Source organism: Amphiprion ocellaris, chromosome 17 (assembly GCF_022539595.1).
Source record: "Amphiprion ocellaris isolate individual 3 ecotype Okinawa chromosome 17, ASM2253959v1, whole genome shotgun sequence".
Taxonomy (NCBI): Eukaryota; Metazoa; Chordata; class Actinopteri; family Pomacentridae; genus Amphiprion; species Amphiprion ocellaris.
In genome coordinates this window covers 13,883,449-13,901,777 of record NC_072782.1, presented here as the reverse complement: position 1 = coordinate 13,901,777, position 18,329 = coordinate 13,883,449, and the positions used below count along the sequence as shown (strand labels likewise).

Sequence of the window (18,329 nt, the reverse complement as noted above, 5' to 3'; positions counted from 1 at the left end):
CTGACTTTTTTTTCTTATCATTTCCTTTATATATTGTTTAAATGAATGTATAAATGAAACCTACACCCAAAACCATATGAAACATATTTTGCTTTGTTTACACTTGGATTGCTTTTTTTGTACATTTTTGCATGTAAATTCCTTGTATGAGCAGGTACTGCAACTTTTTACTGCTACTGTATTATCAGTAGCAATTAATCTAAAATTGCCAGTCACACATAAATAATGGGTAAAATAATATGATTTATTATATTAAATAATAATTTACTTTATTAAATTTAATTTAATTTAGAGAATTGTGGTGGACGTAAAGAGACTGAAAAATATCTGAAATGAAGCGTAGCCTCCCACTCCGTCCAGCAGGTGGCGGTAAAGCGCCGGTGATGTTTGATGTGAAACAGTAAAAAGGAGGAGGAAGAAGTCAGTTTGACGGCAGGCGGAAACATTTGTCTGTAGTTTCCCCAAACACTGACAGTCATGGCTGCCTCCATAGAGAGTTTGCTGGAGGAAATCTCCGGCGTTGAAGATCCAATTGAAGAGCTGCAGAGTTTAAAAACAGCCCTTTTATCGATCCCGGTCAGCGCTCTGAGAGACTCTCTGAGCGGACAACGTCTGGACGTGATTTTCTCTCTGCTCAACACCAATGAAAGGTTGGTTTGACTCGCAGCATCTAGTTGACACTGTTTGGCAAAGTGGTGTCTGTCAACTGCTGAGTCAGTGTTAGTGCTAGTCAGCTAGTTAAACAGCAAGCTAACATAACTGCAGCTAATGTTAGCTAGATATTAAAAAGCAACGTTTAGCTGGGCTAGTTGTTAGCAAGCTAACTGCTACAATGCTACCAAGCACACAGTGCAGTGCAGGTGTGGACAGTATTCAGTGTTCTTCATGTTAGTGGACTCAAAACGAAACAATGTCTGAAAATTACATAATTCACTTTAATGTTTTGACTATTTTTGAGGTGTCCGTGTCAATAGCATTGCAGGAATCGTTGCCCTTTATACACAAAGTCCCACTGTTGAACTTATTGACAGTTCAGATGCAGAAAAGCTGATGTTTAAACACACGAGAGCTGCCAGAACAGTTTGGCATTCAGACCTGGGCTTTCACTCATCATGCAGAGCAGTGTTGTTTTTTTGAAATGGTCTAACAATTTACTTGTGCTGCCTTGTTTATTGGCAGTGGACCAGCAGTGGAGCAACATGTCAACATACTCAGTGTCTTGTGAATGGAGTAAAAAAAACTAAAAAAAGTCTTATTGTATCCAAGAACTCATAGATCACTGTAACATGTTCTATCAAACAGACTTATCTTGTAGATTAATGAAGGAAAATAAAAACTTCGTCTTCTTTTTGTATCACAACAGAGAAAGTGTAGCGTTATATAATTTAGTTAATTTGCCGTACTCCATATTGCATTTCTGCCATGTGACTATTAATCACATCGCAGTGCTGATGCGGAAACCTGTGCAGAATTAATGACCATAGTTTTAAGTTGTAGCTATTGAACTAATGATGAGGAGGTTTACAGTTGCTGATCTGAGCTGTGTTCACAGGAAGCAGGTCGAGCTGTGTGTGGACATCCTTGAACGTTTCTTAATAGCCCTCAGCCCTGTTCAGGTGGTCCAGAACTACAGAGTGGAGCTACAGGGGGGGCTGACCCATCCAAATGAAAGTGTCAAAATACTGGCCTTGACACAGGTAGGCTGCTTTGCACACTTACGCAAAGTGTCCCATTAAACAATGAGAATGTCAAGTATTCTTGTTTTTCTCTGTCAGATTGGTCGAGTGGTGGACCATCCAGACGCTGTCGCTGAAGTCCTCAACAATAATGACATCCTGCGATCAATGATCCACTGCATCGGAGAGGAGAAGATGGCTGTGGCAAAACAGGTGATGAATGAAACCCTCAAATGACATTCTTGGCGGTTTAAATTCATCTACAGTGTGTGCAGTAACTGTTTCATTTATTAGGCGATTCAGTCCCTGTCTAAACTCAGTCACTCCAAGCCTGGATTAGACAAATTATTCCAGACCGACCTGCTGAAAGTCATGAAGGATGTGATGGCAACAAGTGACATTGTCAGATACAGATTTTATGAGGTGGGTTTAAGCGCATGCAGCTTTTCTAAAATGATTTCCATTCACTCTTAATATGATAGAATCAGTGACAATATGGTTGAAGTTATTAACCACAATTTCAAGTATTGGCAATAATTGTAGAGTTATATCATTTAACTCATGTTGCAGTCATCTAGCAGAGTAGTGCCAGTAAATGCTAATCAATTTAATTAATGGTTCTCAGTGAAATCAAAAAGGTTATCTATTAGAAAGATATTGCTCCTACCAAACACTCATTTTCTCTGTCGATTTTTTTTGTATTTCTTGCTCTGACAAATTTTATAAATTAAATGAACACTTTATTGATGATGACCTAAGAATTCCTGCTTCTTCTTCTCTCTGCTTGCAGCTGGTGGTGGAAATCTCATCGGTTTCTCCAATTTCTCTTGGCTACTGTGCCAACAGCAGCTTCATTTCTCAGCTGCTCGGTGAACTGACGGGAGATGATGTATTGATCAGGTATAAAATGAATTGTGAAAATAATTTATCCGCAGTAGTTTCACTATATATAAGTTTATCTAATCTTTGCTTTCACAGCCTCACCTTTTGCTCTGTGTCTTTACTTTTCTATTGTGCTGTTAATTTGTGTTGTATATTTTATTGTCACCAGAGCCACAGCTATAGAGATGGTGACAACTCTTGCCCACAGTCAGCATGGTCGACAGTATTTGGCCCAGCAGGGTATAATGGATAAGATCTCCAACATGATCAGAGGAGCAGACACTGATCCCTTCTCCTCCCTCTACCTTCCTGGCAAGTCTTTAAAAAACTGCTCCAAACTCATTTCTAAATGAAAAACTGTTCTCATGAATCAATGCCACAGACAGCAGAGAAGAAAAACAGACTTTGTCATCATGAATGACGTTGAAGCTGTTTTTGATAATCTGAAACATAAAAGGAGTGCAAATACTGGAAACTCTACTCAATAGTGAAAACATACAGTGCTGCAATGCTCAGTCCTTTACAGTGTAAATGTTACTGCTGTAGGTTTGGTGAAGTTCTTTGGCAATCTGGCCATTATGGACAGTCCACAGCAGGTTTGTGAAACCTACCCAGTTTTCCAGAACAAGGTCTTTGAGATGGCCCTTGATCCAGACCCCGTGATGATCGGAGTGGCCCTGGACACTTTGGGACTACTTGGATCTACTGTGGAGGGGAAGCAAGTCCTGCAGAAAATAGGTGAGTTTGGTCTATTTGTATGACTTGAACCACTGGGCCTCATGCAAGGACCACTTTGATGAATGGTTTAGTTTTGAAGTGGCAGGTAGGAGTGATTCAAGAGGCAGACAGATCTGTTTCTGCTGAAAAGAAAAAAAAGAAACACTTGTTTGACCTTGGATGATTCATATTAATAGATAATTCTGTAATATGAATGAATGAAGGTAAAACATGATGTCTAATGGAGCGCAAAATTTGTAAGAGTTCATCACTTTTATTGGAATTTTTCATTGCAGCCCTTTTACAAATTCTTTCATGGTAATGCCTTCATCACAGTCTTTAGCCTGATCTACGTCCAGTTTAGTATCGTCTGACATCATGTAAAGCTGTTTTCATAGCAAATATCTCTCGCCTTGAATATTTGTCATGGGCTGCAATGTTTTAGAAAATACAATTTTATCATCTAACATCATCAAACCATCTCCTCTCTGCTATCAATTTAATATTTTCATAGCTATTGGTCCACTCCTGGCGCTGCTAAACGTGTTTGACTCTTTGTTAGTGACTCTCTGTAGTGTGAAAATCTTCTTTTAACATTTTACTGACATTTTTGTGAGTGAAATTTGCTGACAAGTGGTGGCAGTGATTTAATTTCATGAGTCATAAACACATGGTTGAAACAAGCAATTAACATCCTGTAAAGAAATTTTGGTTAATCTGACTTGATTGCAATCAAACCAAAGAATAAAAACTAACATCAGTTTTGAGTAAGAACACAATGTTTTTCAAGCGTGTCATTGTTTTATGCTGCTGCCTGTGTCAAAGTGTCTTTGTCTTAATTGTAGTTTACTTTGAGGTTTCCCTCCAGAATAAAAGACACAGTGTCAGGTTTTACTTGCCGTGTATGTGTTGTAATTATAACCGATGTCGTGGGATCTTTGGGGATTGTTTTTCAGGAGAAAAGTTCAAGTCTGTGTTGTTAAGAATGAGCCAGCTCGCCAGTTCTGGAGCTACAGAGCTCAGAGTGCGCAGCTTGGACGCCATATCACAACTTCTCACCCTACAGGTATTTATGTTAACACAGAAAGAATAATCATCAAAATTTGGTGTCTTTGAATGGAATCGGCAAAAATTTGCAACTTTAGCAGTCTTTTAATTTCCTTTTTGTTATTGCAGCCAGAGCAGCAGACAGAAGACCTTTTGGCCCTGACAGAGTCCTGGTTCCACCTTTTATCTAACCAGCCTATGGACATGATTCGTAACATCAGCACTCAGCCGTTTCCAGAGCTGCACTGCGGGGCTTTGCGGATATTTACTGTAAGCACTGCTTTTACCTATCATCATTTTCTCTCTGTTACTGACCTTTTCATAACCTGCAAAGCTAAAGAACTTTACCTGAAAATAAAGATCTCCTTTTGTTTTTGTTATTTTTATTTAGATTTTCTCTGATTTCACAAAATACCAGAAGCATTGCTCTTATTATTGTAACTTCATAAGTGGATGTCTGTGTTTTTCAGGCCATTGCCGCTCAGCCGTGGGGCCAGAAGCTGATGATTAGCACTCCTGGCTTCATGGAGTTCATTTTGGATCGCTCCACAGGTCAGACAAAGGAGGCCAAGGATGCTAAATTTGAACTGGTGGGGTCACTTGCGAGTTCATCGACGGCAGCAGAGATACTCGGCAGTCAACACTACATCCGCCTGAAGACTTACCTGAGAGAAGGACCTTATTATGTTTCAGCTGTGGCCGCAGTCAGCACAGAGGGAGCAGACTGATTCAGATAAACGCAGGTACACGTCATGGGCTTCTGGTTAATGCTTAAATAAAGGGTAAGTGCCTGAGTCATCTAACTGTGGGTTAATATATTGCACTCAGTCTTTGACAAAAACATAAATAATTCTAACAAATTAGGCTGTTGGAAGCTCACTTGATTGAAAGCTCCTTGGTCTTTCAGCGTAAACTGACAGATATGAATCGCCAACGGGTTAAAACTCAACTGCATCAAGAAAAAACAATCATAAAGGATGGTTTAAAGTGTTTTAACATAACTGACTTTTCTGATAAAACATTAACCACCTAATACTAGTCTTCACTCATTTTCTTTTTCTTGACTTCATGGGAAATCTATGATTGTTTGTAGAATGAGTTCATGTGTCTTCAAAGTAACATGGCAATGAGGAATTGGTTAAATTCACAAACTTTTCAGTTTCTGAACATGTTTGAATTGCAGTGACCAGAGACATATGCTATATCAGACCTTTTAAAATAATTTTTAGACTCTGCAAATATGGAATAAAATCACTAGCCACAAGTAAAATTGTAGATGAGAAAACATGTAGCAAAGTTAAAAAATCTCCGCAAATATGTGGTATATGAAAGGAATACTCCACTGTTTTAGAAGCTAGTTTAGTTAACCTAAGGAGTACTACACTGGTTTTGAAAATGCTTGTATAAAGTTGTCTCTAGCATAGAGACTAAATTTACCAGACCATAAAATTAGCAGGAAGGTTGCAAACTCGGGGGTGTGGTGTTAGAAGGACTTCAGTAATTAGAGGACAGGAGGGTTCTAATGAAAGATTTTGCTAAAAACTGGAGGATCCTAAAAGAACGGCTGCTTGATTTTGGCATTTTTTTGTTTTTTAAATAGTCCCCCAACTTTGTTGAAACACTAACATGCTGGAATATCCCTTAAATAGGAAGCATCCATTTAAATATATCTATGCTGAAAATCACACAAAAGCATCAAACATGGTGTAATAATTGCATCAACATCTCCACATTATCACACAAATGTAGTCCATGTGGTGCGTTAACACGTTTAGTCTTAAGCAATAATTAAAGATCTAAAATTGTTACCCTTAGCTGTTACCCACCCAGGTACTTACACAGATTCACATCGCAGTATCTTTCACTTCACACTGGACTTGACCAAAAATGCAGCCTCATTTATCAAACTCGTTTCCCAAAATCCTTCAGACATTCATCAGATTTTTTTTTCTGTCAATGATGTGTTTTTGTTTACTAAATAGAATGACTTTTTTAACATTAAAAAAAGATTCAGTCTCACAGCTGTTTCTTCACTTTTCATGTTTTACACAAAAGTTGCAGGAAAATAATATTACACCCCGATGTGTAACTTCTGAAATTCCAAGGTTTTTATTTTTTAAGCAACAGTTTCATTTTTGTTTTCGCATGATAAAAAGATTTTTTTATAATGACAATGATGAAAAGCGACTAATTTACTCGAACTCTGCTAAGTACCACTTTGAAGTCTCTGCACTTGACTCAAGTCTTTCCATGTTATGTTACTTAACACCAATTACTAGTTTCTTCAAGGTAAAACCAAACAGAAAGCTTATTATATACAATGCATTGCTCAGTGATTCTCAACCTTTTTAGCTTTTTACAGCTTTACAAGAAACAGCCCCATTTCAGATGTCTGTAATTTGTTCTCAGTTCCGCTACAATAGATCTCTCAAACTTCTCGGAAAGTTTGATTTTAAAAATGTTTGACGCTTAAAGAGGTTAAATGAATAAATTAATTTCAATGCCTTCAAAAAGTAAATGCAAACTTTTGTAGCAGAACTTGGTTTTTGTTATTTCCTGCACCATTAATTGTTTTAACATCTGATTTGTCTTCAGAGGTTCCTCACACAGCCACCAAACTGTAAAAAAAAAACCCAAAAAACTCCGTATTAACCAACTGCAACTGGAAAATACTGTTTATACATTTATGTATTAGTATTATAAAGTCACATGTAGCAATGAAATATCAGTCACAAGACACTGTGCTTCAATTATATTCTTCTGATCATACTTTTATTGTGTGGCTAACTTCTACTGGAATATTTATACAAAACTTACAGTTCTGAGTATTTCCACTATTGATATCACATCATTTCTTAGCATTTTCTAACCGTAGTACATATACAGTTGTGGAAAAAAGTTTTGGGACACCCCATATATTTGTGAAGTATTGCATTAAAAATCACTTTTAGGTCTTCAAGTGTACTTTCTTTTTGTGCAATCACAGCCAGAATACTAAACAAATGCTAAAAAAAGCCATTGAAAACTTAAAATTGATTGGTTCCATTAAAAATAAGAAATTTTGAATATTGGGTCATTTTGGTAGAATTCAGTTTTGTTAGTTTTTCTTGTAAAGAATAAACAAAAAAAGCTATCATTTGCTTTTGTTTGTGTCTGTCTAATGCAGCCACACCTTGTGAAACACAAAAAAGATTGTATTTGGGTTTGACATGGGTTAGGGTTAGCGATTATATCTTGTAAGTGGAAAAAATAATGACACAAAACATTTTTTCAGCTTAAATCTGGATCTGTGAAAATAGCAGAGAGGCAGAGAGATTCCAGCTTTTATCTAATGTACATAAGAACATTTGGCAACATTATGAAGTTCTAGGTATAAAGATACAGAAGCTGCCTGAGTCTGGTGTTCTGCGTCATCTCCACTAGGGGGCAGCAGTTTGACTGCATTTTTTTTGCGTTTTATCCCAATATTTGTGTTTCCTTTGGGGGGGAAAAATACATATTTTTGTCTTTGTGGGGCTGGAATAGTTGTTCAAATCAAACCATCTGATGAGGCAAAAAACAACAACAAAAGAACTCTCATAGACGTCTGACATGTGAAGACTGAAAACTGAGTTACTCCTCAACTACCGTATATATTGTATTTTAGAGGCTTATTATGGAGCTACTAAGATTAAGTACAAGTATACAAGTATGTACAAGCTGTATTCAGGTTTTTTGAGAAAATGACTTGCTTTTGCAATACTTTTGCTCATATCATTGCTTCTACTGTCTCCATATTATAATATCACACATTTAATACTTTAATTTTCTTTTAACTAAACCTTGAGCAAAACAAATTAACACCAAATAAACTGAAAAAAATAGGGCTTTGATAAAGAGAAACCGCAGTTACAAGGGACACGTTGCTGCTTTCTTTTTTGGTTTCTGTTTGTCATTTTCAAATTGAGGCTCCAAGCTGTATGTTGCTGTTCAGTGGAGGGTCGAGCTCAGAGGCAGCACAGTGGCTGCAGACGCCAGATGGAGACAGCGATGGCACAGGGGAAAGGTCCGACTTCGAACTGGAAATAGCTGCAATGCTTATGTAAGATTTTGTCCGTGCAAACCGAAGCCCTTGCAATCATGCTGATGATGGTACAGTCACAGGCACTTCTCGTCTTCCTCGCTGTCGCTTCACAGCAGCCGTATTTGCAGATTTGGGAAAATGTGGAACAGACAGCTTTGTTTGTGAACAAAGTGTCACACTGAGCTCAATTAAAGTCTTTAATGGACTAATATGATAATATAGCGGTTAAATTTCATGGATTATTACTGCGTTTCCACTGGTTTGTATGTAATCAGCCACCACTTAATGCTGTATTTTATTTCTCCTTGCAGTAACCATAGGGTTACACATATTTATGTGTGAGTGGCAGCGCAGATATCACAGATATCACAGATAGCATCAGATAGCATCAGATATCGCGCCCCTGATGGGATTGTGTAAATGCTGCCATCAGTTACTACTGTGCCTAATATATTACTCCAACAAGAATACATTAATGCACTAAACCACCATAACCTGCAATGTAACAAGATTAGGAGTCCGGCTCTGCTTTGAGGTAGATGATAATGTCAGGAAAGTACAGCTGAAGCAGATGAGAATGTGATTACTGTTGGACAAGTTGTCTTTTTTGCTACATGACATAAGTCAAAAGGTCAGTAGGTCACAATAATGATTGCAGCTCACATTGAATTGTACATACATGTGTCTACAAAATGGCATCCAGCAGTTGTTGAGACATTTCACTGTGAATCATAAATGTCAACATCATGGTGCCGCTTGAAGAAAAGAGAATCGCAGCATAGTGATAAGTCACATTTTATTCTCGCTGGTTTCATTTGAACATTTGGAAGGAAACGCATCAAACAGGTAGTCTGAGAAACCTTCTCCCAGTAGCGTCAAACATTACATTTCCTGCATTCTGGTAAAGTTTTATGCATCCGTTTGTGTCTTTTCTGCATCATTTTATAGTGGAAATATCGTTATTTAAGTACAGGGAAAACACAAAATTCAGGCATGACACAAATCATGAATTTACAGTTTTATATATTTTAAAATGGTATACAAAATGAATTAACTCTAAATTAACGACCCAACAGTTGGTTTAAGTCGTATGCTTGTAATGAAAAATTACATTTATTTCTGTTTTCAAAAAACTTGTATATAATTTGTACTGTTTGTCATGCTTTCTTTAATTACATGGGAACAACAATAATTATCTGTGATATGTGTAGCTTATTATAAACATACTATTAATGTTTTTCTGTTGGTTTTACATTTATCTGTACTCTTAGTTTCAAATTCTGAAAAGATTCAGCAAAGCTTTTTATTACATTCAGCATATACGGCGTAGTCCTAAGCATTGTTCTTAAATTTTAATCTTTCAGACGTTGCTGTGCAGCATTCCTCACCCAATCATTGACGTCACAGTGAGTCAACGTTCACACAATGAATCAGAAAAGTTTAAGCAGTAAAATTACAAAAGCTTTAGTTTTTGCTTTTTCCTTGAATTACTTTTATTTATTTAGACAATCTTCATTGCATTCAAATATTTCCTCTCTAGATTAACTGCTTATTTAATGTCTTTGCTGAGTCAACACACAAATTGCTCGTGATGTACTCCGTTGTGTCAACTGTTTGGGGAAGTAACCTAAAGGAACAAATGCACGTGTACGACTGTAAATATTGCTGGGAACGTCACAAAAGGGCTGTGAAAATCTGGCGGCAAAGGTGCCAGGAAAAAATACTAAAAATGGCAGATCACTGTATGTTAAACATCTGTAAAAACTGCAACAGCCATAGCAGAGATCTTTAAATTAATATATATTTTCGCAGGTTTAAATACAGTAAAAACTGTAATTTTACCATCACGCATGTTTTTACAAATGTATCCATCCTGTTTTTTCACAGTAAACATGTAAAGTCAGACTTTTTATGTGGTCTTATTAGATATTATCTTTAATTTAACACAACAGGCAACATCTGTACTATAGCAGTCCTTTCAGTGATGGCAAATATCCACAGTAAAAACATTAACTTTACAGTCAAACATTGTTAAACGAGCAAGTTACCATTTAGTTATCTTTTTTTTTTCAAAGTAACAGTAAAAAAATACTTTTACAGTGTATTTATGCAAAGCTCCTCACTATATATATAAAAAAAGTTTTGTTTTATGGTAAAATTCCAGCAGCTGTGGTTGCCAGAACGCTACTGTAAAATTACGATAAAACATTTTCTACATTTACAACAAAGAAATGTATTGATATTGGTGATTTTAGGGTTTAAAAACGTGCTTCATTCCATATTTTACTGTTTAAAAAAATCAACCTTTAAAATTCTTAAAATTGACATGAAAATACTATATAAAATAAAGTTTGTGCAACTTATTTTAAATATTACAGCATTTTTCCATTATCAGTACAACAGTTAGTGTATTTAACATTTAATATATGTACTTTTAGCAAATATTGCAGTTAAAGCTGTCATTAAAAGCATATGTCCGTTTTTAACACAAAAGTGACAAACTATTTTTGATATGTAATAAATGCAGAAGTTGCCATGTTACTTGTTATAAATATTGCAGCACGTTTCCATTATCAATCCAACAATATGTACATTTAACTGTGGAAAAACTGTATTCTTTTCAAGAATTAAATGCAAAAATTACAGTATTGTTATACATATTCCAGCATTTTTCCATTAAAAACTGTGCAGGAGTCGAGAAATGTATTTTTTGAAGAGAAAAAAAATCGGAAATAAAACTTTTTTCTCCTGATGAACTTATTTACGGTGATTCAGTGATACAAACTGCATCAAACTGTTTTGGACTTTACAGATGTTTACCATCATGGTTCACAGTAAAATGTACAAACTTTTTTTTACAGTGCTCATCAATTTGCATTTTGATGATTATAAATCATTCCTCCTCTGTCTACCTGTAGTCATCGGCTGCATCCTGCTGCCTCCATACATGTGACGTGGCTTTATATTATCATTTATTTTCAGCATTTAAACTTGTACACATCTGTCCCAGTGGGATCTCTAAATCTCACAGATGTGACTTTCTTCTCCCCAGCAGGAGAACAGCTTCTCTCCAGTGAGAATGACTGACTCAATCGAAAACATCCCTCATAAGCTTGAAACTCTTCAACAACCTCATGTCACTGTCTCCCCAGTGAATCATATCACCTCACCCACGCCTTCTCTGTACTCGCTGCCGTTTGCGTCATCAGATAAACAAAGAAATAAATAATAAAAAGCATCCAGTCAGTCAATCTTTTCTCTGTACGTTTGATTTTCGTTCCTTCTCTTTGGCACTTCTGGAAGTGTTGAGGAAACCATTTGGCTTTGCTCCCTTTTCGTAGCGCTTAATGTTCAGCATCGGTGACCTTCTCCTGAAGGATAAAATTATAACAGGCACTGAAAGATGTCTTCTGTTGCAATTCATCTTTTAAAAGGAAATTTGCCTGAAAATTCACATTCAGCTGTTGAGATTCTTCTTTGTGCAGCCCTGTGGTTACCAAACTCAGGATGTGTTGCAACCATCATTTCTGCTTTTACACTAAAATATGAACCTCAGTGCACCTGAGAAACTCTGACAGCAGGAAAAAACTGGAGGGAAATGCGGGATTTTCAGGTTTTATTTGACTGCTGAATCATCCCATTGTCCTTTTGTATTTCTTATCATCCTGATGTCCTGATTAATACTTCATGTGCCTGTGATGTCTGGGATTTTTAAAATAAATTTATTATGAGGATCTCCATTATCTACCTTGACGTAAAAGCATTCCTAAAGACATCCTTGTACAGTACAGTGACCTTAAGGAGTCCTTTCTGAAAAAAAGACAGGACAAGACTCATCTTGTTAATGAAGACAATATCATTTCATCAAGAACAAGACAGATGTAAGCATCTCTGGTATGTAAATGAATTCTTCTGATTTCTTTTTTTATTATTATTTGGGCAACTGTGCATTTGGAGTTACCATTAAACATGTCGGTTACTGGTAGTGTCTAGTCTCTTTGAAACCTTGAATTATTAAAACATTTAATAATTCAAAACTAAAAAGCATCAGTCCACATGTGTGTTGTGCACAAATGCATAAAATTTGTATTTTAGATGCATTATATTCTTGCATTCTGCATCTTAAGTGTAATTTGTTATGTTTCTTGTGCAAAATTTTTGTTTAAATGCAGCAGTGGATGCTTCATACTGTACTTAAATACAAATTAAAAGTATTTGTACTGGAGTATTTCCATTATAGACTACATTTCAGAGAGAAATATTGTACCCTTTGCTGCACCACATTTATTTGAGAGATTATTAGCTGTTTTTCAGATCTAGATTTTATATTTAAAGACCATTATATGCTTATAGGCATAACCACCTTTTTTGCAGAATAATGTGCAATGAAGTCCTTTTGTCTTGATTAAGTTGTGCAAAGAGTTTAAAGATCCCATCTAGTGAAATTTAAGTTTTTTCTACATGCCAGTATGGTGGGGGTTTTTATGCCGAAAGACACAACATGAGCAAGAAAAGCAGTGAAAATCCCAGCTGAGTATTTCCACCAATGACAGTCTCAAAAGCACAGATTTGAACTTCCACGGTTTTATACCTAACAAACTTGCAGAACCAACATGTCAACTTGCAGGGTGGAACTTTCTCTATCATTGTTCCTCTTCGGGGTCATTTTTTGACTCTAACATGTACGACTGAATCACTCCAATAGTACAATTAGCCATTGTGTAATGCAGAGAAGTTGTACATTATTCTAGCATGGTCTGGGTGAGCTGGTATGCTAGAGATGGGGATTAATAGATCTGCACATTGTAGAGGAGATTACAGTGTTGACTAACATCTGAGCTGTTTTAATCTGTTCTGAATGTGTAACTTTAATACACAGAGGTGAGTTATGAGGGATTTAATCAATGACTGGAGAGAGATTTTGAATTCATAAAAGACTTCAAGGTCGGAAGAGTGTAAGAGTATTAGTAAAAGGAAATTATCCAGTATATCACAAATGCAGCAAATATTAGAGAAATACGATTTTTATGCAGCAGAACTTAGATTTTAACAGCCAGTAATTGTCTGACATCAGCCTTCAGATTTATATTTTGACACTGGATTTTGGTAAACACTCCAACCAACAACAGTAGAGTATTATCAGTCTGATAATGTCGTATATGATTATATATCAGACACAGCTGGGACTTCTACTTGTTATTGAGTATTTTTTATGTTATTGTGCTGTAAATAAAAGACCTAAACACTCCTACGCTGCCTTCAATAACAGCAACTGGTACATAATAATGATTAGTAGCAATAACAACCTTTCAAACCTGATGTTTTTTCTGGAAATCGGCATGTTGATTCTCCTCTGTGGTCATTTCTGTGCTCTGTTTATTATCCTGGAAAGAGCAGGTCTCTTGTGCAAAGTCCTCTAAATGTTAATGTTCCCATGTTTCCACGGTAGAAGTGAAGAGACCGTGAGCCTCCAACAGATGGTGCTGATCTCTCTCCGCTCATCAGGAGTTGGGTGATAATTCAACAGTTATGTCATTAGGTGCCTGAGGAAGGAAAGCTGTCATGTTCACTGCTGCAGACCTGTCCTCTGCATCTCCCACAACATTTCCGCCCCACTTCTTCCTGCCAGCAGCAGCATCGACTCATTTGCATCTCCCAGTTTGTCTCGTTTGAAGAGTTCTCCGGGCAGCTGTCACTTTACGCGCAGCCTCGATGTGCGTAGGCTTGCACAAACTCCCGTCCAACATGCACCTGGATAGGTGAGAGTTGCGCACACGCAAACAGGGAGAAAACACTTCACTCTTTTTTTTTTTTTTTTTTAAAGAGCGCGTCTTTCTCTCCGGGACTTCACTCCCTTCTGCCAGATCTCCCTCCGATGCAATTAACCCAGGAAGACGACTTCGTCAAGAGGGACTCCACGCCGACCACCGCAGCTCTCCAGTCCGACGGCAGCGCCGGTTCTCCGGCCAAAATGTGCAGTGAATGTTACGTGAATCAGTCATTTGTGAACGATGATGGAACCGTGAACAACCACAAACCACGGTAAGAGACACTCACACGCACCAACAAGTAAGGATGAGAAGTTTGCATGTGATCAGTGATGTGCAAGTTTTGGTTTTTACGCTTAACATTTCTTTAAAGTTATCTTAAGAGTAATCACTTGCATGCTTTGTAGATGAGGGATTTGTTTTTAAATAAAAATGTGATTCATTTAATTGTGCAGTGTGAACATGCTGGTGTTGCATAGTGTTTACTTCATTCATACACTGTCTGCTCATCTCCTCCTGTCACCACTGTTGTGTGTTCAGCTGCTCACTGGCTGCTGCCTCAACTCTCAGTATCTGGGTACACAAATCAGCATTATCACAACTAATAACCAACACATTTAGTCATCTTATTGTACTGCATCTGCACCTGTGTGAACAAACATAGCTCAACTATTTATTTTTTATATATATATATATATATATATATGTATGTATGTATGTATGTATGTATGTATGTATGTATGTATATATATATATATATATGTACACACATCTGTTTGTCATATTTGTGTTAACAATGAGCTCAACAACCATAAAACTTCTCCCTCAACATGTTTTTCTCGCTTCACTCAGTTGACCAAATAAGCCCCAATGAGATCTGAGTGTTGCACTGGGTTGGATTTGGTTAAATGGAAAGGTTTCACTAAATGCACCCTTCATAAATTATGCACTAAATTTGACAAGCGTAATGGACTCTAGCAGTGATGGAGGTGAGATGTGTTTGGTTCTCTTCTGCTCTCACAGTTTATCCTGCATCTCTGAAACACTGGAAACAGCGTCTTCACACCAAACCACGTACACTTCATTCAAATCATCACTGTGGTGTGTAATATTTCATCAAAGGACTCATTATAAAACAATGATGTGAAAAAGCTTTGCAGCGGCTGATGATTTAACAAATAGGCTATTAAAAATAACCTTGTCGTCCTTCAAAGACACTCATCCGTGCTGTGATATCAAAACACTGAGGCATAAATCAAACCATTCACTTTACTCTGGGGTTTCTAATTCATCTTCATCCCTTCAAGCGATCGACATCAGTTCATCTTCCCACATCTTCTCCTCCTGGGGCCAAAGGTAACATCCCACTATACTGTGTTCCCCCCTTTGCATGTTACTCAGGCTCTGGTTGAACAAGGCAGCATCAGGGAGCATCTGCAGGCATTTAGAAAATTTAACATTTTTATGCTTTTAGGCCAAGATTAAGCTAATTCATGAAGCTATCATGAGTATTATATAGAATTAAGGATGTGCGCTTCAAGCTTGTGTTGAAACCAGTGGTGGAAGAAGTACTTGGATCCTTCTCTCAATACAGCAAATGCACCATTTCAAAATAAAAGTCCTGCATTCATAGGGGATGTGCAGCCTTCCAAAGAGTCTCACAGTAAAACTGGTGGGTTGTGACTCAGTTGTAAAGAAGAAGAAATGCACTTTCCATCACTGGTTGCAACCTTCACAAGAAAAAATGAATGGTAGATGCAGTGGACACTGACTCTAAGTCTGCTCTAAATCTTCATTTCTGGCACCTTGAACATGTATATTTGATCTTTCAAAGCAAAAGGTGTTTCGTTTTTTCCATTTTACTAAATTATTTCTATGGTGTATTGGTCTAAAGAAGCAAACATTTTGTGTCTGTTCATGAAAGTAACTCCATAAAAGGATGTTCTTAACTTGAAGAAATAACATTGTTCACTCTTCTATCATCTAATTGTAGGGTAAGCAGTACAACCTCAGCTTGAGTGCATGCAAACATCTGCTTAAATGCTTAGATGATCACACGTAATAATGCAGTTAGTATGCATGCTTTGAGATGAACATATGCTGGCTGGCCCATTCTAGAAGCTGCAGGTCAAGAGGTTAGTTACATGATCAGTCACTAAAGATCCCTATAGTGGAGTTTCCGGGCACATTTGTGACAGAATATTTTTTTTTTAACTCTATCTTCTCCTTCACATATTTGTACACATTCCTGTGAAAATCCACCACCTGCACTTTTCCATCCCATGTTTCCTTTCCTTGCCTCCTCACCTTCTCCTTGTGCATCTTCTTCTTTTCCAACGTTGCCTGTCTGTCCACCTCCCTTCACTTTCGCACATGTCCATTGTTTTTCCCCTCCTTTATTTCCCTTCTGCTGGTTTACTTCTCTCCTCTCTCCCCTCCAGCTCTTCTCCAGCTCCCGTCCAGACCAGCAGGAGCAGCAACAGCGGGGTCATCTTAGACATCTCCACCCTTAAGATGGAGCAGCTTGAGAGCGAGGTGCCTCCACTGCCGCCCCGCTTCCGCTTCAGAGACCTGCTGCTCGGGGACCAGGGCTTCCCGAACGATGACAGGTAGGCAGCGACACAAAGTGGGCTGAGAAGTGCTGTTTGATGTGATCAGACAGAAATATAGGGTACGCTCACAGGGAATTCTTGATGGTTGATGGGCAAAATCGCCAATCCTGCGAAGCTTTAAAAGACATACCGAACTGTCAGGTGAATTTAAAATCGTCAACGCCACCATTTACTTGAACAAGCAGTGATGGTGACTTAGGCTTTTACTTTTATTCATCATTTGTAGCCAGCTGTTGTAATAATTTATCCATGACCACAGTATTTTCTAACCGTTATGGCTAACTAGTTCAGTTGTTTAACCCTGTGCATTCATTAATTTAGGCAATTTCACCATCTGTCTGTTACTTCTAGCCACCTATTTCAGCTGTTTATCCCTGTTTAACCTTAATGTAAATTATTTGACCATTTATCCATTACTTTTAGGTAATTATTTTTTAAAAATTCCATTACATTTAGCTTTTTTGACATTTTTTCTTCATTTTTTAGCTATCGATTTTAACTTTGTCCCTATTTACCCATCAGTTTGAGCTCCTTCACAATTTATCCACTGCTGTTAGCAAACTACTTCAGCTATTTTGTTCCTGTTTGCCTATTAGTTGTAGCCATTACACCATTTATTCTTTTCTTTTAGCTATCAGTGTCAACAGTTTGCCCCTGTTTATCCATCAATTTTAACTATTTCACTATTTATGCATTAGTTTTAGATAAGTGTTCGTGCTGTTTGTCTACTAAATTGAGATATTTGGCCATTTATTCTTTATTTTTACTGTTATATAACTGCTTGTTAATATCTCTGGTCACATGCTCATTACTTTTCATTCTCAGCAAATAATTATTAGATGTTGCTTTTAATTAAATTTGTTAATTTTCCTGTTTTTGTCCAAATGAAACATGCTTCTCCATGATGTTTCCATGTACTGAACTAAACAATGAATTAGGAATCTGCAACGATTTTAAGTAAATTTAAACAAAAAAGTGTCCAAAATTTACTGCTTCTGTCCTTTCAAATTTGAACATTTTTAAACTTTATTCAGATTATATGGTAGTATGCAGAATATTTTTGAGCTTTGGACTGTTGGTCAAAATACATAGTATAAGAATTAGACGGCTTTGGAGTTTGATGCTATTTGTTTGCCTCACTGTAAGTTATTGGACTGTTTTGGACCATTTCTTCATACATATAAAAAAACATTTTGTTTTGACCAGATGCTTTGACCTCATTACAGCACTGTTTGTTGTCTTGTTGTGTTGCTTTCACTTGCCAAACTTTAGGATTTTGAGAATTTATTTTTTCTTTGCAACTTCCAAATAGAACTGATTGGCCCTGAACTCACTTGGTCCGTCTTTGTCGTACTGTTTATAGTTACATCATAATTATTGTTTATGGAGTGTTTACTGTGTTTACCTCCTGCAGGCTCAGCACACACAATTGTTTTCTTTTCCTGTATAAGTGGTGTTTTGGATTTTTGGGGCCACAAATCAAGTCAGAAACATGGGCAAGTTTGAGGTGCTATCCATGGTGCTGAAAAGGAGGGAGGTTTCTGAAGTTTTGTACTTAGGAGTT

The 18,329-nt window shown here is 37.1% G+C and overlaps 2 protein-coding genes across 10 annotated transcripts in view; both read left to right on the top strand.

Moving 5' to 3' along the window:
* The first annotated feature begins 444 nt into the window (after nucleotides 1–444).
* psmd5 (proteasome 26S subunit, non-ATPase 5) lies at nucleotides 445–5,125 on the top strand. Its single transcript, XM_023272229.3, has 10 exons — nucleotides 445–650; nucleotides 1,553–1,697; nucleotides 1,776–1,889; nucleotides 1,971–2,099; nucleotides 2,467–2,576; nucleotides 2,728–2,870; nucleotides 3,105–3,296; nucleotides 4,232–4,341; nucleotides 4,452–4,592; nucleotides 4,793–5,125. The coding sequence occupies exons 1-10, from the start codon at nucleotides 478–480 to the stop codon at nucleotides 5,048–5,050; spliced, it is 1,515 nt and encodes a 504-aa protein (XP_023127997.1). The 5' UTR covers nucleotides 445–477; the 3' UTR covers nucleotides 5,051–5,125.
* A 2,287-nt stretch (nucleotides 5,126–7,412) lies between these two features.
* kcnt1a (potassium sodium-activated channel subfamily T member 1a) overlaps nucleotides 7,413–18,329 on the top strand; it is a 50,322-nt gene continuing 39,405 nt past the window's right edge. For 6 of the 9 annotated variants that reach the window (XM_035949031.2, XM_055019351.1, XM_055019350.1 and 3 more), the window contains exons 1-3: nucleotides 7,413–14,144; nucleotides 14,250–14,427; nucleotides 16,595–16,762. In XM_035949031.2, coding sequence (XP_035804924.2) covers nucleotides 14,261–14,427; nucleotides 16,595–16,762 — 335 coding nt within the window. In that variant the 5' untranslated portion in view covers nucleotides 7,413–14,144; nucleotides 14,250–14,260. Of the gene's footprint in view, nucleotides 14,145–14,209; nucleotides 14,428–15,460; nucleotides 15,510–16,594; nucleotides 16,763–18,329 lie in introns of those variants that run through there. The other 3 variants (XM_055019349.1, XM_055019352.1, XM_023272203.3) reach the window with 3 other exon arrangements.

Coding starts and splice junctions, on each gene's coding strand:
- psmd5 (XM_023272229.3), top strand. CDS start 478: ATGGCTGCCTCCATAGAGAGTTTGCTGGAGGAAATCTCCGGCGTTGAA. Junction 1,890..1,970: donor AGATGGCTGTGGCAAAACAG/GTGATGAATGAA, acceptor TTCATTTATTAG/GCGATTCAGTCCCTGTCTAA. Junction 3,297..4,231: donor GCAAGTCCTGCAGAAAATAG/GTGAGTTTGGTC, acceptor ATTGTTTTTCAG/GAGAAAAGTTCAAGTCTGTG.